General features: G+C 37.5%; 1 protein-coding gene across 10 annotated transcripts in view; it reads left to right on the top strand.

Moving 5' to 3' along the window:
* Positions 1-24,760, top strand: part of SMAD2 (SMAD family member 2) — an 83,477-nt gene that overhangs the window by 41,653 nt on the left and 17,064 nt on the right. For 6 of the 10 annotated variants that reach the window (XM_086372391.1, XM_086372386.1, XM_086372389.1 and 3 more), the window contains exons 3-6: positions 16,719-16,808; positions 17,855-18,048; positions 19,067-19,201; positions 21,427-21,501. In XM_086372391.1, the coding sequence (XP_086228517.1) occupies positions 16,719-16,808; positions 17,855-18,048; positions 19,067-19,201; positions 21,427-21,501 (494 nt within the window). The remainder of the gene's footprint in view (positions 1-16,718; positions 16,809-17,854; positions 18,049-19,066; positions 19,202-21,426; positions 21,502-24,760) is intronic. The other 4 variants (XM_086372392.1, XM_086372387.1, XM_086372393.1 and 1 more) reach the window with 1 other exon arrangement.

Genomic DNA, 24,760 nt, shown 5'->3' with positions numbered 1-24,760 from the left:
CACATTTGAGGCAGAGGGTTGAAGACATGGTGGAACTTGAAACTCTCCACAGTTGAACATCAAAATATAGTCAGATTCCTCATTAAACTCATTAGGGGTAAATGACAGTAAGCTACACCAAGTGCAGCATAGTCAAACCCATGCAAGAGAAGGTCTTGAAAGCAACCAGTGAACAGTGTGACATGTTACATACCAGGAAATAATGATGTGAAGGACATGTGACCTTTTGTAGAAGCAGTGGGGCCAGAAGATGATAAAATGACATCTCTGAGAAGCCATAACCATAAACATGTATCTAGTTAATAAAAGTTTCGAAATATATGAGTAAAACTTGATAGAATTAATGTATCAGAATCACAAATTTGTAGTTATAGAGAGTTAAATAAGACCAAACAAGTGAGTAAAGACATGGAAGATCTAAATTACAGTACTGTTTTGGTATTTATAGAAAAGTAGATCTAAATCGGTGTAGTAAGTCTTTTCAAGTACTCATGGTACCCTCACCAGGAAAGACTATTTGCAGGGTTCAGTAAATTTTAAAAGATTAAAAGTCAACAGAGTATGTTCTCTGCCAAGAGCAGAACAAAATTAGAAATCAATACCAATAAGACATGTATTAAAAAATGGAAATTATCATAATTCTTTGACCCATGGGTTATTTAGAAGAAAACTGTGAGCAAAATTAGAATGTATATCAAAACTAAAGGATAATCAGATTACACCATGTAAAATAAGTGGGATGTAGATAAAACAATGCTTACAGGGAAGTTTATAGCTTTAAGATAATTATATTAGAAAAATTATCTAAGATGTCACCTAGGAAATGAGAAAAGGTCAAAGAAAATAGTAGAAGGAAGATAAAATAAAAAATAGCAGAAAATCAGTGATTAGAAAAGAGACAATAAAGATAATAAATCCAAAAGCTGATTCTTTAGAAAGGTCAGTAGAACTGATAAACTCTCCTGTAACACTGATGACGTAAGAATGAAAGAGCCCATAACCACGAATCAGCTATGTGTGAAATGATAGAGATGATACTGTGCTAGATCCTAGACATTAAAAGCATACTATGAATATATTTTCAACAACTTTATGCCAGTAATTTGTAATGGTCAAATTTAAGAACATGTTACTATGGCTGGTGCAGGAAGAAGTGGAAAATTTGGATAGCCCTGTATCAGTGAAAAAGAAATTGAACTCAAAATCAAAATCTCTCTCACAAAGAAAACTCCAGGTCCAGATGGTTTTACTGGTAAATTCAAAACATTTGTGCAAGAAATAACATCAGTCTCACAAAAACTCAGAAAAACAGTTATTTTATGAGGTCATTGTAACCCCAATACCAAAACCTGACAAAGATGGCACAAAAAGGAGAAAAATTACAGATTAGTATTAGTCATGAGCAAAGGTATAAAAAATTAACAAAACACATATTCTCCAGCAATATACAAAGAGCACGTCATGACTGAGTGAGATTTAGCTCAACAGTGAGAGGGTAGTTTATAATATTCAAAAATTAATCAGTGTAATTCAGAGCAATAACAAAGGGGGAAAGCAATGTGATCACTGTACTTGGTTAGAAGCATTTGATAAAAATTCATCATCCATTCATGACAAACATTCCCAGCTAATGAGAAATGTAAAGACGTTTCCTCAGTCTGATAAAGCACATTTAAGAAAAACTGACAGCTTAAGATTATACTTACAAAATAACATGTTTTCCCTAAGAGCACAAGGATATCCATTCTTATATCTTCTTCAGTTCATCATTTTATCAATAGTTGAAGACCTAGGCAGTGCAGTGGGGCAGGGAAATGAAATGTAAGAGGCATAAAGAGCTCAAAGAATGGGTCAGAGCACTTACATTTTGTAGATGACGTGATTATGTAAGAAACAAGGGATCTACAAAAACAGTCACTAAAGCAAATGAGTAAATTTAACAAGGCTGCATTTTACAGGATGAGTTGTATTTTCATTAAATACTCAATACATTAACAGCAAACAAGTGGAATTAATATTAAAACAATTCTATAAATAGCATCAATACAATTAAAATATCTAAGAATACATTTTTTTTAAAGACAAGATCTGTATATTAAAATTTCAAAATCTTAAAAATTAAGGACTAAATAAGTAAGGAGAGAATTCTTCTCACATAGTCAGATAATTCTTTTTATCAGACTCACACTCCCTCAGATAAGCCTTATCAACTCTGCACAGAATACAAAGAAAAATAAGGCACTACAGAGTAAACAAAATCGACATTTTGAAGGAGATTTGACCCTTGGGTGGAAGTGACAGGCAAATTTTCTGTTTTTATTGCTTTTATCCATGCAGAATGGATAGAGTAGCTAAAATTTCAATATGAATTTCACGTTTTCTGGCCTGACAAAGCAGAGATCAGGGTTGAGGACAACCAGAGTTGCTGATGAGTGACCGGAGAATTCTAGCGTGGAGAGAGCCACTGAAGGGGAGTCTCAGGTTTTCCTGTAAAACTGCCGAAATCACTAGGCTGACCCCTAAACCCACATGTGTGTGGGGTTGAGTTAGTGCAGTCTGGCTGAAGGTAAAAACTGATGGAAATTGCTTGAAGACTTAAGAGTTTGCAGTTTGAGTACAAACAAGTTAATTACCTGCCAAAACAAACCCAGTTAACACTTGGAGGAATCTAGCATCCCCATCATGTGATGTTCAGCGTCCAACATACAGTCTTTTAAGTTACTCAACCTCTGAGGAACAAAGAAAATGGGACCTTTTCTCAGGAGGAAACCGATGGAGACACCTCTGAGACAACCTTCCTGTTAAACTATCATGCCGTAAACTGACATATATTTGTGTATTGAGGCACTCAGTAGTATTAAGTTCTCTTCCAGTTTAATCTGAATCAAATCAATCTCCATCAAACCCTAAAAATATATGTATTTGTTTTTCATAGAATATACACACTTAGCCTAAAATTTACATGGAAATACATAGGACCTAGAATGTCCAAAGCAGTTTTGAAAATGATCAACAGTGTTCGAGGACTTAAATTATCTGACTGTGTGTGAAGCTCCAATAATAATATATTGTGATTCTGTCATGAAAACAGATAAATAGGATAAAATAGAGAACCTTAAAATAGATGGTTCTATAAAACAGTAAGAGATGTGGGTTCTTGGTTATTGGGGCCACCCTGATGCTCGGGAAGATTGAAGGCAAAAGGAGAAGGGGGCAGCAGAGAACGAGATGATTAGAGAGCATCACTGACTCAATGGACATGAATTTGAGCAAACTCCAGGAGATAGTGGGGGACAGAGGGGCCTGGCGTGTTGCAGTCGGTGGGGTCACAAGGAGTCAGTCAGAACTTAGCAACTGAACAACCAACAAATGGTTATTGATTTTTGACAGGTTTGCCAAAGCAATCCAATAGAGACAGGAAAGTCTTTTTCAGCAAATAATATTGGGGGAATTGGACTGTCCATGTGGATGAAGGAACCTTGGTCCCATCTTGTACCATTCAACAAAAGTAATTCTAAATGAATCAGAGTTCTTATCTAAAAGCTAAAACTGTCAAGCTTGTATAGGAAAATAATTTGTGACCTTGTTTTGACTTATTTGTTGTGAACAAATTGAATTACGTTTGTTCAGTTAAGTCATGTCTGACTCTCTGCGAGCTCATGGAATGCAGCACACCAGCCTTCCCTGTCCTTCACTATCGCCTGGAGCTTGCTCAAACTCATGTCCATTGTGTCAATGATACCATCCAACCATCTCGTCTTCTGTCATCCCCTTCTCCTCCTGCCTTCCATCTTTCCCAGCATCAGGGTCTTTACTAGAGAGTCGTCTCTTCCCATCAAGTGGCCAAGTCAGCCTCAGTAACAGTCCTTATAATGAATATTCAGGGTTGAGTTCCTTTAGGATTGACTGGCTTATCTCCTTGCTGTCAAATGAACTCTGAAGAGTCTTCTCCAGCACCACAGTTCAAAAGCATCAGTTTTTCAGCTGTCAGCCTTCTTTATGATCCAACTCTCACATCTGTACATGACTACTGGAAAAACCATAGCTTTGACTGTCCGGACCTTTGTCGGCAAAGCGATGTCTCTGCTTCTTAATACACTGTCTGGGTTTGTCTAGGGCTTCTCAGAACCTTTCTGGTGGTAAAGAACCTGCCTGCCAGTGCAAGAGACATAAGAAAGGTGGGTTTAGTTCCTGGGTCAGGATGATCCCCTGGAGGAGGAAATGGCAGCCCACTCCAGTATTCTTGCCTGGAGAATCCCATGGACTGAGGAGCTTGGTGGGCTGCAGTCTATAGGGTCGCAAAGAGTCAGACATGACTGAAGCGACTAAACACACAAGGGTTTGTTACAGCTTTCCTTCCAAGGAGCAAGCATCTTTTAAATTTTATTGCTGCAGGCAGTCAGCATCAGCAGTGATTTTGGAGCCCAAGAAAAGAAAATGCCACTGTTTCTACTTTCTTCCCATCTATTTGCCATGAAGGGATGGGACTGGATGCCATGATCTTAGTATTTTGAATGTTGAGTTTTAAGCCCACTTTTTCACTCTGTTCTTACACCTTCATCAAGAGGCTCTTTAGTTCCTCTTCACTTTCTGCCAATAGAATGGTTATCATCTGCATATCTGAGGTTGTTGATGTTTCTCTCCCCACAATCCTGATTCCAGCTTGTGATTCATCAGCCCAGCATTTTGCATGGTGTACTCTGCATAAGTTAAATAAGCAGAGTGACAATATACAGCACTGACAAACTCCTTTCTCAGTTTTGAACCAGTCGTTCCATGTCCAGTTCTAGCTGTTGCTTCTTGACTTGGATATAGGTTTCTCAGGAGACAGGTAAGGTGGTCTGGTATTCCCATCTCTAAGAATTTTCCACAGTTTGTTGTGATCCACACAAAGGTTTTAGCTTAGTCAGTGAAGCAGAAGTAGACACTTTTGTGGAATTCCCTTGCTTTTTCTGTGATCCAGTGGATATTGGCAGTTTAATCTCTAGTTCCTCTGCGTTTTCTAAGCTTGTGCATCTTGGAAGTTCTCGGTTAATGTACTGTTGAAGCCTAGCTTGCAGAATTTTGAGCATTACTGTGCTAGCTCATGAAATGAGCACAATCGTATGGTAGTTTGAACATTGTTTGGCATTGCTCTTCTTTGGGATTGGAATGAAAGCTGACCTATTCCAGTCCTGTAGCCACTTCTGAGTTTTCCAAATTTGCTTACATACCGAATGCAGCTTTTTAACAGCATCATCTTTTAGGATTTGAAATAGCTTAGCTGGAATTCTCTCACCGCCACTAGCTTTGTTTCTAGTAATGCTTCCTAAAACCCAGTGACTTCACACTCCAGGATGTCTGGCTCTAGTGAGTGAGCACACCATTGTGGTTATCGAGGTCCTTAAGACCTTTTTTGTATAGTTCTGTGTATTCTTGCCACCTCTTTTTAATATCTTCTGCTTTTGTTATGTGCTTACCATTTCTGTCCTTTCTTTACCATATCTGTCCTCGCATGAAGTGTTTCCTTGATACCTCCAATTGTCTTGAAGAGATCTCTATAGTCTTTCCCATTCTGTTGTTTTCCTCTCTTTCTTTGCATTGTTCACATAAGAAGGCTATCTTATCTCTCCTGTTCTCTGGAGCTCTGATTCAGTTGGTGTATCTTTCCCTTTCTCCTTTGCCTTTGCCTTTCTCTTCTCTCCTTTTCTCAGCTGTTTGTGACCTGGACGTAGGCAAAGTGTTGTTTTGTTTTGTTTTTTTTCTTAAAGGATATGAAAAGCAATAAGAGGACATTCAGTTAGACTTCCATCAATATTAAAAAGCATTTCATCAAAAACTATTAAATGAATAAACAAGTCGCAGAGTGGAAGAAAATATTTGCAGAACGTATTTCTAACTAAAAAGAGGATTGTATCTGCACTTTATAAAGTATTTCTTAACTCTGCAGTGAGAAGGAAATTGCCTACTTTAGAAATGGACAAAGGATTTGGATGCATCACAAAAGAAGATATGGAAAGGACTGCTGAGCAAATAGAAAGTGTGTGGTATTGTTAGTCATTGGGAAAACGCACATTGTGAAACCACAGTGAAATACCACTGCACAGCCGCCATCGCAGTGGAAAAAAGATTGCCTTTGGGGGTGGGGAGGGGATGGCAGGGATTGACTGAGAAAGGGGTAGGAGGGGACTTCTTGTCAGGATACAGTTACCCATTTATGTATTTGATAAAATGTAAACTTAACAAAATGGTACCATTAAGATCTGTTTGACTCTGTGTAAATGTTACCTCTAAGAAAGAGTGAACAGTGCGATATATGTATGCTTTCAGTGTCTAGATTTAAAGTATCTACAACTTAATTTTGAATACATCAAAAATAAGATGGACTGATAAATAGATACTGGGGCAAGGACAGCGTGGCTCCGCGCTTTCATTGCAGTTTTCCAGGGAAGGAGTGACAGTGCTGGATGGACATGCTGAGTTAGTTTAGGATTAGGAAGTTTTAGTCATTTTGGTCAGTCTGTGGGCTACAGAGTGATTCCTAGATGTCTAGGAACATACCCCTAGGTTGATGTAGGGCAGGAAGAATATTAGCTTGGTGTGTCAGAGTTTGATTAATAGCAGAGGTGTGAGCTCTGGTGATTTGTGTTTGAAAGGTGAGCTCTCAACGGAGTCCCTTGCTGTCTCTAGACCTGGGAGGGGGGTAGTCTCTCTGAAATCAAAGCTCCAGATGCCAGCGTGTCAAGGATACAGAAAATGAGAAAATATGGTTAATACATGTTCATATAAAAGCTTAAAACTACAGATTTTAAACCATCATTCTGCAAAGGTATACCTTGAAAAATTTAGGCTCTTAAGCCAGCCAGAAGTAGATACAAATCCTGGCTGTTACCTCAGTAGCTTTGTGACCTTTTGAGTTATTTAACTGCTCACATTCATTGTTTTTATATGAAAACAATGTTCATGTTAATTCACTTTATAGGGTTGGTACGAGTATAAATTATGTAATACATATGAAGAATAGTGCCAGGTACATAGCAAATGCTTAAAATAAATGTTGGCAGTTTTTCCTTAAGTTTTCTGTAGCCAATGAAAATTTCTTAATTGTTCCTTTATATCCTTTGCTAATTTGTTAAGAACAAGGTTGTTCCTAAAGCTCCTTTCTTGGTGATGGAGGGAAGGTTAAAAACTATCTGGAGGTAGGCGTTTTCCTGTTTTCTGATCCCACACTTCAGCTGTATAATGGTGATAAAGTGGAGTATACAGATACATACAGTATACAGAATTATAGAGACAAGAATTTATTTTTTTATTACAGTTATCAGCTCTTGATTCCTGAGCTGATATAAACTTTTAGCCTTTTTTAGTCACATACAAAATGGAAGGACCTCCTCTATTGTAAGTAGAAATAGTTTTAGATGGGTCAATGCAAATTATTTCATACGCGTTCATATATCCTGCATGCATGCTGAGAGTTGCGTCAGACCCTTTGCGACCCTATGGACTAGCCCACTAGTTCCTCTGTCCATGGAATTTTCCAAGCAAGAATACTGGAGTGGGTTGCGATTTCCTACTCTGGGGGAATCTTCCCAAGCCAGGGATTGAACCAGTGTCTCCTGTGTCTCCTGCATTGTAAGGTGGATTCTTTACCACTGTGCCACCTGGGAAACCCCTCGTTATCTCATGAGTACATCAGTAATCGAACTGGAGCCTCCAGAAAAGTTCTTTTGTTGATGCCATTCTGTTAATTTAACTCAGTGTTCAGCATTGTATATATGGATTTCCCCATGACGGTCTAGATCCTTACTCCTTTTGATTTGTAGAAGAAATAAACTCTTTAGGCAATAAAGTCATGAAAAATAATGAATTAGTAAAACATAATGAGGTTTATTGTGGAGAAATCTCTGGTACAAGGTCTGCAGGACTTTGCATGAGATTCTGCTATGGACATGCTTGCTCATCTGACTGAATCTATGCAAGGACAGCTTTGTAAATGACTTACGCTTGGTCTCTTGTGTCTTAGTTCAGCATATTATTGTATGTTAATTGCATTGGTGAACTATATCTATATCAAATTTTGACCAGGCTGAATTTATCTGAGACCAGTTTTTGTTTTTAACCAATTAGCATGCAAATTTTTTTAAACTTTTGAGTATTTAGACTGTCCTAAAGTCAGATAGTCAAATTTAGGAGATGTTGAGCTAATGTGTATGGGACAGTGCTATTACTACAGTTTATTTTGTAATTAATAAAGTGTAATACTTGCTTTGGAACATATGAATTTCTCCTATCAAGTATTTTTATCCGTTTAATGTTTTCAGACCCATCTCTCTTCCTTATAACAGTGAAGCGTTGATATGTTTCACTTTCAAGTGATATGTAGACATTTCTTGTGGACTTCTTAGTGTTGTTTAAATGTGTAGAAACATAATTTAGTGAAGGTTTATGATTATCAAAAGGCCAGTTTATACTGAGTTCCGTGACAGAAAATTCTAGCATCAAGTCAATGATTTGTTAATATTGTTTGTTTCCATTGTGATTGTGGTGCTGAATGACTAAGGTTCTTTTAAGGTCAGCATATTATCATCTGCCCTGTATCACTAAATTCTGCACCTCTTTTCTCTAAGAGTACTAGGAAGCATAGTTTATGTAGCACATCCTAATACCATTTGGCCTTTTTGGTGTGGTCTCATCACTCACACGTTAAGTCAGTCTCTCTGCTTACCTTTGGTGCTGAGGTGATTGTCAAACCCTGATCCAAACTGAGGCACTGAGATGATGCAGCAGAGCGAGATTGGTGTTTACCAGGTTATCCAGAACACGTGGCTAGAAGGTTTATGTTACTGTTTACTCGGGATGAAAATACAACTTAAAAAAATTATTGGAGACTCCCGACTGTACTGTATTTGAGGTGCCCAGGGATCCCCAGGTTTTAGTCACAGAAATGCTGACAGAAGTGCTGTGAAAACAAAAACTCAGAAAGCTCCTGGTGAAGTGGAAAGTGTTGGACAAGAGTGGGCTGGAATCTTGGCCCTGCCACTTGTTAGGAGATTGTTTTACTGTCCCTCTGAGGCTCAGTTACCTTAAAGTGAGATAGCAAGTAGCTTGCAGGTTCTTATGAGGTCCATAATACATTTAAAGTCTTAATTATGCCTGGCATATGGCCTGGCTAACTTACAAAGGTAATTGTTATTACTTATTTCACTGGTTTTCAGATGTACATTTCTTCACTTTGGGACACATCATATAAATAAAATTGGAAGTTTTTCCTTATTTAGTATAAGATAATGTTGCATTTTGGACTTATTGAAATAGAGAGTGTACAAGAGTTTTATAAAGTAGTTGTAATCAGTGCTGTTTTTCTGACATTTTTCCTGCATTTACTTCTTTTAATACCTTTTAGGAACTGTCCATATTTGCAGTTATAACTTGCCACTCCTTGTTAACAAACTGAAAACCTGAGAGAGCCATTTTTCCTCACTGTTATTTAAAGTATTATGATTTAGTGTGCCCAGGAACATTCTGATTCAGTTTTATGCTATAAAAATACTAATTTAGTCACCAGCTACCTTGCTTGCTATGTGGTAGGGATACAGAGACCTTTGGAAGCTCAAGGTCTTATGGGGTTTATTTTGTTCATAAATTAAAACTTTGGGTAGAAAGACTCTTTAAAGAAGAGGGAGTAATTAAAACTGCCTGATTTAAATCCCCTAGACTACTAGGTCTTAAAAATTAACCTGTTTTGCTAGGCATACCTAAAGAATTAGTAGTCAGGTTAAAAGGGGGCTAGGTGCAGGCCATTGACATAAATGCATGTGGAAGAAAATGGGTACCAAAGGCTCATGTTAGATAAAGAGGACATTTGGCTAGAATAAACAGGCCTCAGACTGGCATTTGTTATCTCCTATATAATGCCCTATGTGAGCTGAAATGGCGCAGAATAGAAAATAACAATCTGTACTTCTTATTCTTAGTTATCTAAGGTTAGAAGCATATCTTTTAATAGAAATGTCAAGACAACTTGACTTACGTTAATTCTGTGGCAGTGTTCTTTTGTTTGATTTGTTTAATTTTGGTAAAAGGCAATACATTGGCATAGTTTTAAAATCTGTATATATTTTATGTGTAAACATATATATGCATGCATATGTAAAAACAGAATGAACAAACATTGAAAAATTTTCTCTTCCCTCCCTCTCCCCACCTCAAGTAACTCCAGTTCACTCTGTGTGTGTGTGTGTGTGTGTGTGTCTTTCCTGTACGCTTGTACAGACATTGGAAGATACTTTTACTGTCTTTCTTTTTTAAACAGAGTAGCTTAAAAATACTGTACATTTTTTCAACTTAATATTTTATTTGAGAGATCATTCCTTGTCAATTCATAGGGAACTTTATTATATACTAAATTAATATATAATTTTTTTGTTGCTACTTTCCATTTTTATTATTTCAGTGTCTGAATTTTGCCCCCCCTTGCTTGTATTTTTCGGTAAAATTTTCAGATCATAAAGTGCACAAATCACGGTGCTCAGTAGGTTTTGATTTGACAGATGCACATAGTCAGTTCAGTTGCTCAGTCGTGTCCGACTCTGCCACCCTGTGGACTGCAGCACGTCCGGCCTCCCTGTCCATCGCTACAGTATATCAAGATAAAGAAGGTTTCGTTCAGTCACTCGGGAAGTTCTTCCTTCTCTTTCTTTCCAGAGGCAACTACTGTTGGGATTTTTTGCACTTTGAGTTGGTTTTGTCCCTTCTCGAACTTTATGTAAATGGAATTGTTCAGAATCTAGTCTTTCATGTTCAGCTTCTCTGAATCAAATATTTCTGAGATTCATCCATGTTGTGTCAATAATTCTTCTTTTTCCAGATGTTTTGCTTTTGAAGATCTTCTGCTTCCCATGTGGCTCCAATGGTAAAGAACCCGCTTGCCAGTGCAGGAGACTTAAGAGACGAGAGTTCCCCTGGGTTGGGAAGATTTCCTGGAGGAGGGCATGGCAATCCATTCCAGTATTTTTGCCTGGAAAATCCCACGGACAGAGGAGCCTGGCAGGCTGCAGTCCATGGGGTCACAAAAGAGTCGGACACAACTTAGTGACTAAACAACAACATACCGTAGATCTGTGGATAACTTCTCATTACATGCCATTCTTGTTAAAATACATGATGATGAAAAGTGACGGAGTCCTCTTGGGAGGTCTTGAACTACATGTCCCCGAACATAAAGACTAGAAGGAAAGAGAAAATTGTCCTAAGTTTGGTCTGGTTTTTTTTTTAGTGATGTAAATTGAAAGCCATTTCTGGGAAGAAATTAGCATTTCTAGAAAAATTTCGGCAATTTTCTAACCTCTTCTAAACAACCAGGCACTTACCCACCCACCCGCTGATTGTCAGGCACTGTTTTGCTCTCTTTGTTAAATATGCTGTGTGTACTTGAAGCAGATTCTATAAATGTCAGTTAGATGGTCGTTGATAGTATTGTACAGCTCTTATTATGATATATAGATTTTTTTTTGATAGTCTGACTGTCCTAAGAGTTAGTGAGATAACTCTGATGACTGATTTGTTCATTTCTGTCTTTAGATATGTCGGTTTTTACTTCATGTATTTTGAACTTTTAAATGCATACAGGTCTACTGATGAATTGGCCCTCTCAATGAAACATGTCTGTTTATCTCTGGTAATATTTTTAGACATGAGTCTTACTATTTCTGGGACTATGCTTTATTAAACTCACTGCTTATATGAACTGTATTTCCACTCTTGTGTTTTCAGCCCATCTGTATGTGTAAAGCACACCCTTTGGGTAGGCATTTTGCATCCTGTATTCCTCTGACACGTGTCTCTTCACTGGAGTGTGTGGTGCGTTCATGTATAATGTTAACGCGGACAGGCTGGACCTGTGCTTTGCTTCACTCTTTACACTTTGCTTTCAGTTATCATCTCTTATTTATTCTTTCTTTCCGTTGGACTTATTTTTTAGTATTTTGTTTTATTAATAGTTTTCTCTATGCTCTTTAGTTATAAATTCTTTTGGCAGTCTTGAGCATTTCCAGACAGGAACTCCAAAGGGTCTGTGTCACCCGACAAGGCCTTAGGTTTCTAGAAGCCATGTTAGAGTTTGGTCAGGTCTTCTACTGGCTGTTTAAGTAGGGGGTTGCTTTCCCAGTGATAGTATGTATTTTTAGCTTCGCAATAGTGTAGTAATTCTAAAAAGCCTCCTGTTTCTTCTGCTGCCCTTGTCATTTAAATTACACCCGCATGCCTTTAGTTATAGGTTTTTTTCTGTTGTTCGTCGTCATCTTTCTGTAGAAATGAAGAGCTGAAATGAATACTATCTTTTATATTTGCTTACATACCTCTACTTTCTAGTTTTTTAAAAATTTCCCCTGTGGTTTAACTTACATCTGTTGTCATTTCTCTTTATCCTGAATTTTGTTGATTATGGATTTTAGGTTGAGGGTTTTTTTCCCTTGGTGCTCTTTAAAGCTGCTATTCCATTACCTGCAGGCTTCCATTGTTTCTAATGAGAAATTGTTATTATGCCTCTCCATGTATGAATTGTTGTGGTTAGGCCGCTGTCAAAGTTAAAGCTGCGTGTCGTTGGTTAAAGGTGATAAAAAGCAAATTTTATTCAGTAACTATTGCCATCGGGGTGGTAAGATGGGAGCCCAATTCCAATTTGCCCAGAGGTGACTGGAATAATGAGTAGCACGGGGGTCAAGGGTGGGGTCTGCAACATAGTCAGGGAAGTGAAAAATTATATACACAAGTAGGCTAGAGGTTTGGTCAGTGTCACTGATGTAGGCCATCTGTGTTTGCCGAAAGGCGTTTATCAGAAGTTAGGCTTCTGCCTTTCCTTAGAGGGCAGACTGGGAGGCAGACAGAGGCCCTTTTTTCCTGATGATCAGTTACATTTCAAAGGAATGGTTTTCAGGTCCTCCCCTCCTGAGTTGTAGGAGTCATATATACATTTCAAAGAGACAGGAAGGATTTACAATTGTAAGCTTTTTTAAATAGATGCTCCGCAGGAAAAGGAGGTCAGAAGCCTGTGTATCAGTATTGGCTGGGATAAATGGTAAATTCTTTTGGCAGTCTTGAGCATTTCCAGACAGGAACTCCAAAGGGTCTGTGTCACACGACAAGGCCTTAGGTTTCTAGAAGCCATGTTAGAGTTTGGTCAAGTCTTCTACTGCAGAGGTTTGGATGGAGTCCTTTGTGTTTCGAAAGAGTTTTCATACTTCTCACCAGCTTAAAGATTTTCTTTTCAGCGTTTGTTTTTAGCAGTTTGACAGTGATATGCCCTAGTGTGTTTTTGGTTGTTTCATGGGTGTTATTTTTAAACTGCTTATTATTCACTGAGTTTCTGGGAAGTATAAGTTTAGTTTTTCACTGAAGTTGAAGAGTTTCAGCTATTATTATTGCAAATATTTTTGTCTGTTCTTAATTGTCCTCTTTTGGGGACTGCACATGCTACTGAGACTTTTGTTATTCAGTTTATTCAATTTTAATTAGATAACGTCTATGGATCCATCTTTAAATTCACTGACTCTTCTGTCTTCTCCCTCCATCAGGTTAATTTTTAATTTCTGACTTTGTAGTTTTCAGTTCTAGAGTTTTCATTTGTTTTAATAGTTTCCCTGAGATTCCTATTGGTTCATTAAGTCCATGAGCATGCTCATAATAGTTACTTCAAGATTCTTGTCTGTTGATTCATCTTAGTGGGTCTGTTTCTAATGGCTGTTTTTTCTTTTAACCAGAGGGTAACAGTTTCTTATTTCTTCACATGTTTAGTATTTTGTGATTTTTTTTTTTGTATTGGATATTTGGGACAAAATATCATAGAGACTAAATTCTCTTTATCTTTCTCTAAAGAGTGTTGATTTTTGTTCTTACAAATAGTTTTGGGTGACCTTAAAGTGCAAACTGCTTCTGAGGAAAGGAGTAGCTGAAATCTGAGCTTAGTTCTTTTAGACTTTAAAGTGCTGGTTTTGAACAGGCCTCCAGAGCCTCTCCCACAGGGACAGTTTAGGGTCTGGCCAGAATTCACACTCCTGTTTTGATGTCCCCCCCCTTCCTTTGTGGCTTCTTTCCTTCATTATGGGATTTCCCTCTTCTTTTTCCAGCCTTTCCGGTAGCCCCAAATCCACCCTCTGATTCTGCAGCTCGTTAAAAGCGCTGTTTTCTGCTTCAGGTCTGGTTCCCTTGGGTAGCGTCCACTGTGGGGCGCCTTTAGATACGGAGCCACGCAAATGCATCTCACCTGGTGCAGGACCCCCGTAGAGACGTTGACTTTCCTTCAGTTTGTGTCTGTTTTTTTGTCTCTCCACTGTTATCAACTAGTTGATTTTATTTTGTTTTCAAATAGTTAATTTTATTATATTTTGTTTAAAGGCTGTCATTTTTATCCACAGGAAGGTTTGCCTGATTGAGGCTGTTCTACTGCAGAACCTCCATTCTGTTTTGTTTGTGTATTCCTTTATTAATTTCATACAGTTCCCACTATTGAAGATTATAATGTGTTTCAGGAACTAGTAGAGCCAGTTGCTTCTTCGTGGATATTTTCTTGGTCATTCTTGTAATTTTTTTTGATATGTTATATGTTGGGCAATTTTGTTTGAGTCTTAAATTTTTTTTTAAATTCTTGTTTAGAGTCCATCAAATATAGAAATTAGGCAGAACTGATATTGCTATGTTAGCTTCCTATTTAGGAAGATGTATGTTTTTCTCTTTGGTTGATTTTTATGTTCTTTAGTAATAAAGCGTTTATTTTAGTAGTTTTGACACATTTATAATTACATTTATCCTAGGTATCTTGTATATTTTGATATAAATTGATTCTTTAAGAAAATTTTCATATATAAATGAGGAAAAATTTTACTTGATAGAAGCAAATTTATTATTTTTAAATAAACCTTCCAGTTTGCATGAGAGAGATTGATTGCAATGGTCAGTAGAACTGAGGCTTAAATGCCCCATGATGGCAGTGGAAAAGTAGCCGAGTTAAGAGTTGGGACGTAGTTCTGTCTGCCTCTAGATTGATTGCACGCTTTTAACAGCTACTGTTTATTGTTCTCTGATAAATTTCAGGGCTTGAATAAAGCACAGCTTAAGCTCTTCATGCCCTGTTATATTTCTGCTTCTCATGTCAGTTCCAGAGTTTCTTGAGTGAAATATTTATTTTAGCCTCAAGAGCAGAATAGCCACATTATGTACTCTTCTCAGGCATTTTCCTTCGGCTGTTTTTAAAGAGAGGAAGGTGTATACTGTTCCTTCGGAGGTTTGAATTCAGATTCATGAAACACCAGAGTTGGGTTGGTTTCATTGTGTTGTAAACCACTTGGTGCTATATGTTTCCAGTAGATATTTGATAAGTATCTTAAATAAAAGAACCATTTATGTCATGGTTTTGTAGTCAGTGCACCTTTGGGAGAAAAAAAAAGGTCTGAATTAGCCTCCAGTTTGGCCTTTTCTGACTTTTGTAGTCTGAGAAGTGGAAGTTAAACTTGTGAAGCCTAAAAAATCCAAGAGAATCTGTAAAAATGTCTCAACAAGCTGCTCCAAAGTGTCTGAAAATGCATTTTGCAAAGCCACCCCGAGTGCAGCTCAGTAACCCTGCAGGAGGCCCTGAGCAGCCCCGCCGGCCTGGATGAGTTGCCCAGCCTCAGGAAGGCAGCGCTTTTCACCAGTGCCCTTTGAAATGTTGAGTGAGTGAGCTCGTTAGCAAAGGATGCTCAAAAGTGGTTTTGAGATGTTTCTTTCTCTTCCTTTAAGTTTTGATGATTTTGTAACAGGTAAGAAGTTGGAATGGAGTTTCAGAAATTGTCTTTTGACTCTCATTTTTTAAAAAGTACGACTTGCTATCTGAGACCCCTTTGGCAGTCAGTACTTCGATTCCAGACTGTTTATTAAGCTCTTCTTTTCTCCTCGTCTCACACAGATGAAGTGGTGGCAGGGAAAATAGGCAGACTGATATCTGGACTGTCGTTGTTCTGGAAAGAAATGTGGAAGAAAAATTTTGATTTTTGAAATTTCAAATAAGATTTTTCAAAAAATCTTTCTGGTGTATGTCTTTCAGGTGAATTGATGAAAAAAACTAGATACAGCAACTTAGTCATAGTGTCTTTTACAAATTTTGTGCTTTCACATATCTTTAATCCTTGTAGCAATTTCTTAAAAATTTTCAGGTAGTGTGCTACGCTAGGATGATGTCAAAATCCATTTCCTTGTCCTTTGTAGTTTTAAGAGCAATAATAATTTTCAGTAAAACTGAATATGTATGTATCTTAAATAAGCTTGAAATTTTAACTGGATATATGTCTGTTTTAATTGAAATTTTATCTTTGTTAAAAATACCAGTTGACATCCATTTTTAGATTTTTTTTTTTAAACTGCATTATAAAATGAAGCACTGTTAGTAAGACTTAATGGCATAGGATCCTCTGTTGTGAGTAGAGGAAATTGGAAAAGGCACAGGTATGATTTCATTAAGCTAGAGAGCATTGGTGTTCACATTTTAAAAACATAATCATAATTTATCTGGAGTCACATGTTCCATTTATTGGCTTCCTTCATATAGAAAATATAGAAATCAGCACTAAATGCCCGTGAAAAAGTGAAGCAGTGTATATTTTCTGGGTGAAGGAAGTATTCTGTACATTTTCCATGTTTTACATCATGGTAATTTGAATAACCATGCTTCCATGTTCACATCAATTTTTTGTTTTTCAATTTATGCACAGCACTTGCTCTGAAATTTGGGGACTGAGTACACCAAATACGATAGATCAGTGGGATACAACAGGCCTTTACAGCTTCTCTGAACAAACCAGGTGAATATTCTGCCCTCTATGGAATCCTAGAGATCTTGTGGGAGGGAGGGTGTTTTGGAAGACCTAACGTGGGTTGCTTAGTATGATTTTGCCTAGGATGTTTCCTTAATGTAAAATAAGGCATGGCATTTAAAATAACTGCTTGCCAGTATTAAAAATATATTAAATGTTTCCGCTGATGTGTTGATCAATGAAATTCTAGTTTTGAATCTTCTTTAAATTACTGCATCCCCTAAAGAATAGGAGCTTCGATAACTATATTCTCATTTTAGTGTGAGGGTAGATTATAATCTGTTGTTGGCCTAATTTTCCAGTAGATACATAACCAGTTTTTGCTAAATTTCTTGCTGTCATCTAAATCTCATCTTTATACTAATAAGTACATGGTTATTTACTGAACCCCTTATGTCACAATTAATGCTAGGCTGACTCGTTTTGGTTCTTTATTTTTTTTTAATCACCTTATTCTCTTTTTGAGCATATTGGTATTTGTCCATTTCATCTCATCATTTTCATCACCATCTGCATTTATGTGTGAGCTATAGAAAATATACCTCAGTACTCAAAACGGTCACAACTGGGTAATGAACTACGTTAGTTTTAGTAAGTTACTTTACATTGTTGTTGGTATTTATCATTCTTCACACTAGTTCCTTTTTTTGATAATTCAGTCACCTACAGAAGTAATGCCCTTAAGTCTCCCTAAGTAAGAGTTTGAGTCACTAGAGATAGAAGTTGATAACATTTTTCAAGTGTAGCTGTTTGAGACTTTTTTTAAAAAACATTTTTTCCCCAAGCGGCTCCCTGTTCATTGATTGACATTTGAGTCATTTATGTAGCATGTTTATAAGAAAAATACCCTAGTGCTGCTGCTTACCTTTATGTCAGATCCATAAGATAGTCCGTTTTTCTTCCTTGTACTCACTAAAACTAACTAAATGTCTGTCATTCCTTTCTTTATGCTCTTAATGTACTAGTTTAGCCCAGTTGAGTATGTTTACTTTTTTAAAAGTTCCCATCTTTCTTTTCCCCTTGCTTCCCAACAGGTCTCTAGATGGTCGTCTTCAGGTGTCCCATCGAAAAGGACTGCCTCATGTAATATATTGCCGATTATGGCGCTGGCCTGATCTTCACAGTCATCATGAACTCAAAGCAATTGAAAACTGCGAATATGCTTTTAATCTTAAAAAGGATGAAGTATGTGTAAACCCTTACCACTACCAGAGAGTTGAGACACCAGGTAGGAAAATTAGTTTTTTTCCCTCGTTTTAGTTAAATGCTTGAATTTAAGTATATTAGGTACTCTTACACCTAATTGACCCAGGAAAACTTTGGTATAAAACTCTAATAGTGAAAAGTGAAAGTGTTAGTTGCTCAGTTGTGTCTGACTTTTTACTTCCCCATGGACTCACCAAGCTTCTCTGTCGGTGGCATTCTCCAGGCAAGAATACTGGAGTGGGTTGTCATTCCCTTTTATTCCTGACCCAGGGATCAAACCCAGGTCCCCCGCATTGCAGGCGGGGATTCTTTACCATCTGACCCACCAGGGGAGCGTAAAACTCTAATTAAAGTTACCTTGAATTCAGTATATTTTTTGGCAGTAATTAAAAATACTAAAAAAATGTTGATTATATGTTATGGAAAATATATCTTAGAGGGAAAGATATGTTAGTTTCTTGAAATAACATTTCACATCAAAGTACATATCTAGGAAATTCTAATCCTATAGATAGCAGTCTGCTTAGAACTGAGTAAGTTTCATTACCTATCTGCTGCATTAACTGTTTTAATTCATTTTGCTCTTTGGTTTTTTGATGTACTTTAATGATACCATTTGTAACTAAGCAGTTTAGTAAAACTCAGCAGGACTTACAGTTTACTTACTCAGTTTACTTAGTACTTGAAACTTACTAGAATGCTGCTATATTTAGGGGGAAAAAAAACTTGATTTTACAAATCTTTCTGCAACCTTTCCAATGAGGATTTATGAACTTCTGTGGTCGTATAATATGATCAGGATCACTCTTTCCCCAGAAGTACGAGGTAGATCAGAACTTGGAGATTTAGATTGTGGACTTCGTGGTAAATTAAAATCATAATCAGGTTTGTCAGTTTCTCAGCAGCCGAATAATACCAAATAAGTCGATCCTAAACTTCAGAAAGTAATCGGGCTAATTCTTCCTTGTGTGTGGAAGCTTCTGGTAGCAGGGCCCGCTCTCACCTGCTTGCCGTTGACTTGGACTTCTTGGCTCTTTCAGTTCTGCCCCCGGTGCTGGTGCCCCGGCATACGGAGATCCTAACGGAACTGCCCCCTCTGGATGACTACACCCACTCCATTCCAGAAAACACTAACTTCCCAGCAGGAATCGAGCCACAGAGTAATTATATCCCAGGTATTTTTGCCTTCTGAGTCTCCTAAACTGTGAGATAGATACAAATTTTGTTCATAAACATTCATCTATTAATAATAAGTTATGGTTTGGCTTTTAAAAAATTTTAGTTCTGCAGACATAGCAACATGTATGTTGTAGAGGAAACTTATATTTTAGTTCTTTTTCATCTGAGACTCAGTAATGCTGAAAAATAAATGAACTACATGATTCTCAAATTCCGCTCTATTACATTACATGTCCAGTATAAACTAAAGGTGTAAGCATGAGCATTTAGCTGTATATGGGATTTTTTGGTGTTTGAATTTTTTTCTCCGTGTGTAGTATTTATCTATTCCACTTTTATGTTTTATTTATACCACTGAAGATGTGTAAGGAGCTTCAAGTTTCAGCTATAGTGAGAAATTGTCTTAATGTGTCTCATCATGGAAATAATGCTTGTTCATTGGAGGTAATTTTGAAAACATAAAGTAAATAAAGACTTTTTAAAAACAGCTAATTTTAAGGTTAAAAAGTGTTTTCTGACTATCTTAATGCTTTTTTCTTTTATTACTATTTATTCCAAAAGAAGATTCAAAGCTGCTTTTATTGGGAAACATAAACATTTTGAGGAGTTAGTATGGGGCAAAGAGTTTGTTGTGGAAAATGGGGGCTAGGACAAGTGGAAGCAAGGTGAACACAAGGCATTTTGTAGGGAGAGGAATTTGGCTGTAAGTAGTTACATGTGAGTAGTGTGTTGGATTGAGGGAGTCCTTAAATCTGATGTGGAAATTAGTATAATTCAGCAATCCTTAGGAAACTGAGGTGTAAGCATTCGCTCTTGTAAGACACCTACCCAGTGATTATGTAGAAGGATGTTAGTCAAAATGTTTGACTTTTACCTGTGGAGGTATTTGGGCTGATTTTCCATCATCTTTGTTTAAATATGGGTCTTTTACAAAGTGGAAAATCACATGTGGATTATACTTAACCTGCTTTTCTGGACAGTGGATCTTTACCCAGCTCCAACTGAGAGCAAAACCTTGGTGTTCACTTTTTATTCCACTGCGAAAGAAATTGTAACATTTCCTCCAAGACACTAGTATTATACCTTTGTTGTTTACTATTTTATATATAAATAATAATGGAGAAAAATGAAAAAGAATAGCATATTTATCAGTTCAGTATTTTTCCCTATTTACACCTTTGAGACATTGTGGTTAAACTGGCAAAGCTTAGCTGTTTTTAATTTTATTTAACTTTTAAAATAGCACATACTGTATATATTCTTATTTTTATATTCTTTGTTGTTCGAGTATTACTATGAAGGAATTTATTTTATTCTCATATTAAAAATTGGGGGGCACTGACATTTAAAATGAAAAGTTTGATACTTAAGTTAAAACTTAAAATTAACTTATTGAAGAGAGATTGTTAAGAGCTCATGAAGGAGACCTTTAACCTGTATCACCTAAACTTTTTTTTCCTGCTTGGAATTATGATTGGTAAAATTGTATAAATTTTGTATTTTACATGAAGCTTATTCAGATATTGGAGTACTTTCTGAATATAAACATTTTGTCATTTTGGAAATGACACATTAGAATCTTACATATTTTCAGAAAGTAATTGACCTCAGTTTTGTGTAGCAGCAGTCTTACTTGAATTTTATTTTCTGCCTCAAGCATTCAGGACTTACTGTCTGGAAATCACTCAAGCAATCCACTTTTTAGATAGAATTCAGGCTAGACCATTCCTGAACTATATTACCGTATTTTGCCCTATAGAACCTAGTATAGTATGTCAGCCTGTATTACTTTGTAATCCTGAAACCTGTGTGCCTATGTTGTGTGTCTAAGTACCCATTTACGACAGCCATTAGTTAAAAAATTCTCTTTGGTTACTAATTTCTTTTAAACATTCTGATTAAGAACAGGCATCTTTGAAGTTATATTTTTGGCTCTTGCCCCAGAAAATATACAAATGAGAATGAGCCAGATATGTAAATAATGCTAAGAAAATATGCACAGAGAGCTCAATTGTGTTACAAGTGGGTTTTAAGGATTCACCTATAAGGTTTGGGTCAGAACCTGAATCATAAGCCCTCAGTATCCAGTACTGCTTTTTATAGTGATGTTATATAACGTTCATATGTTATTTGGAGTGATTTGTTGGTATCTTTGGTAGCTGGGAGAAAAGGCATTGAGATTAAATTGAAGCTGTACTTGATTTGTTCTAAACTTTTGTAGAAACGCCACCTCCTGGATATATCAGTGAAGATGGAGAAACAAGTGATCAACAGTTGAACCAAAGTATGGATACAGGTAAAAAATATTTTCAAAATTACTCAGTAATTAAATACACAATTTTGTCGTGTTTGAAATTCACTAAAATTATTACTAACCCTTATATTTAGAAAAGTTGGGACGCCTGTCCAAAAAAATGGAATCTTTTATTTTGATTTAATCATATTTGAGCAATCAGAGAGAGGACCCTCTTTGTCAGTGAAAGATTAACATGTACTACTCTGCAGAATAATTGTTAAGATTTTCTCTTATTAGAGTTAAATAAAAATCAGGGAACACTCAGATATTTTTCAAGTGTTTTCAAGTGTGCTTCTGTTTAAAGTTTTAGGGACTTTATGAATAAATGTCTTTGTGATGAAAGACTCTAATTAATTAACCCAATAACAGGTTTTCAGAGGAACTTGGAAGTAAGATAGGGGGATCAGCTTTTTAGTGCTCTTTTAACTTAATAGTTCTGACTTATAGTAGATTGTTTACATAAAGTACCTTGTATATTGTACTTGACCTACTTCAATTTCTAATACTTAGCTGTCAACTTTAAACACAAGAAAAAATTTTTACATGTAATAAATGTTACACACATAGAAAAGTTGTTATATAATAGAATGTGTATAACCCATCATAACTAGTAGGTTACCAGTGAAGTAGCTGTGATGTACCTGTAATTGTGTATCTTGATCTATTCCATCTTGGTTGCATCTTAAGGATTGGACACCTTAATATCACAACCTGCCAAGTTATAGCATAGCTTTTCTACGCAGTTTATACTAAGGCATTCTATATTTATGATAATCTAAGTGATTTTCTAAATGGCAAGGGCTTGGGTGGTTGGCTTTACAATAATTCTGTTGCTTAAATTCTTTCATTATTTCGATTTCCAAGTTAAGAAATTCTGCTATAGCTAATCATACTTTATAGCTTTTCAGAATAGTAAATAACGAAGAAAAGTAGATGATGATCATTTGATATAGCATGTTGTGAATCTTTTTCTTTCTTTTTTAATTGTGGCTGAATGACTTATGGGGTTCTTCATTCCCTACCCTCAGCACAGAACCCTAACCACTGGACCTCACAGAACTGTATTCCTAAATCAGCCATGTTCCTTTTTGCCCTGTGATAGACAGTTGCTTCTGTGACACTTAGACATGAATACCATAAAAATATACTCTGATGACATCATTAGTCATCAGGGAAAATGCAAATAAAATCATGACATATCACTTCACACCCTCTAGAATGGCTGTAATCAAAAAGTCCAACTCTTTGTGAAACCATGGACTGTAGCTGCCAGGCTTCTGTGTCCATGGGATTTCCCAGGCAAGAATCCTGGAGTGGGTTGCCATTTCCTTCTCCAGGGAATCTTCTGACCCAGGGATTGAACCCAGGTCTCCTGCATTGCAGGCAGATTCTTTACCACTGAGCCACCAAGGAAGCGCCGTAATCAGAAAAGAATAAGAAGAAGTCTTGATGAAGATCGGAGAAGTTAAAAGTCTTCATACGTTGCTAGTGGGAAAATGGTTCAGTTGCCTTGGAAAGATTTGCTGTTCTTCAAAGTTTAATATAGAATAACAATAAGACCCAGCAGTTTCACCCGAAAAAATTGAAAGCATTTCTAAACTAAACTTGCACATAAATGTAAGCATTATTCATAGTAGTCTGAAAGTAGAAATGACCCAGATTGTCTATCAGATGATTAATGGATAAATTGAGTTATATCCATACTTGGGAATATTATCCAACCACATAAAGGAATGAAATGCTGGTGCATGCTACAACATGGATGAACTTTGAAAGCATTATATTAGGTAAAAGAAGCCAGGCACAAAAGGGCATAAGGATTCCAATTAGTGCCCATTGGATAATATAGGTGAAACATCCAAAGAGCAGTAAGATGAATATAATCACTGGTTAGGCACTTCCGTGGTGGCTGAGTTGGTAATGAATCCACCTGCAGTGTGGGAGACCTGGGTTCCATCCCTGGATCTAGAAGATCCCTTAGAGAAGGAAATGGCACCCCATACTAGTTTTCTTGTCTGGAAAATCCCATTGACAGAGGAGCCTGGTGGGCCACAGTCCAGGGACCTCTCTGGAATGGTGGAAGGTTCTAGGTGTGTGCTGTCCACGTGGCCACATGCTTCTAGGAGTACTTGACATAACTGGTGCAGCCAAGAACCTGAATTTTTATCTTCATTTGATTTAAACAGTGACACGTGGCTAGAGGCTGTTGGTAACCCAGCTGATGGCTGTCGTACAGGTGGTGTTTGGGGTCAGAGATCAGCTGTCTGCAGGGCTGCATCTCCCGGAGCCAACCCAGTCCTGAGCAAGTGTTCAGGCTTAGAGGACCATGGCCATGCCCATGGGTGACCCCACGTGAGAGCACTTCTGCGTATGCACACCTCATCTTGGGACTGTGGGGCAATGGTGCAGCGGGAACAGCCCTCACTCACTGCCTGGCTCTCTGGACCTGTCTCCCCAGCTGCATGGAAATCCATGGTCACCGTGTAGGCCAGAGCTGGGAGGATGGGGAGGCCACAGGCCAGCTCCTCTCCCCATGTCCCAAGGGCTGCCGATGCCCGGCTGACCATGCGCCCACCTGCCCGCAGCTTTCCCTGTGCTTCTGAATGAATGCGATCAAAAACACACTTTGTGTTTGACCAAGACCAGGTTCACGGATAGCCATTGTGATGGTGGTAGCCACTGCCTGTTGGTGGTGGCCCAGACCTTCATGAACTTTTGCTCCACATCCAAGCACAAGTTGGGCAAAGACTTGCCCTCCAACAAGCTGATCTATGCCAAGGACATCCCTAACTACAAGACTGTAAGAAAACCTTGGACTGTGTGGATCACAACTAACTGTGATCTCTTAAAGAGATTGGAATACTAGACCACCTTACCTGTCTCCTGAGAAACCTGTATGCAGGTCAAGAAACAACAGTTAGAAACGGACCAGTTCAAAATTGGGAAAGGACTGTGTCAGGCTGTATATTGTCACTGTTTGTTTAACTCACATACATCATGTGAAAAGCCGGGCTGGATGAATCATAGGCTGGAATCAAGATTGCCGGGAGAAATATCACCAGCCTCAGATATGCAGGTGAAACCACTCTAATGGCAGAAAGTGAGGAAGAACTAAAGAACCTCTTGATAAAGGTGAAAAAAGGAGAGTGAAAAAGCTCAGTTAAAACTCAGCTTTCAGAAAACTCAGATCATGGCATGTGGTCCCATCACTTCATGGCATATAGATGGGGAAATAATGGAAACAGTGACAAACTATTTT

Source organism: Bos grunniens, chromosome 24 (genome assembly GCF_055505025.1).
Source record: "Bos grunniens cultivar Pamir isolate PY7600 chromosome 24, Bosgru_T2T1.0, whole genome shotgun sequence".
In the NCBI taxonomy this organism is placed as follows: Eukaryota; Metazoa; Chordata; class Mammalia; order Artiodactyla; family Bovidae; genus Bos; species Bos grunniens.
Note: the sequence above shows the minus strand (reverse complement) of the source record. Positions and strands in the feature narration are given on the sequence as shown.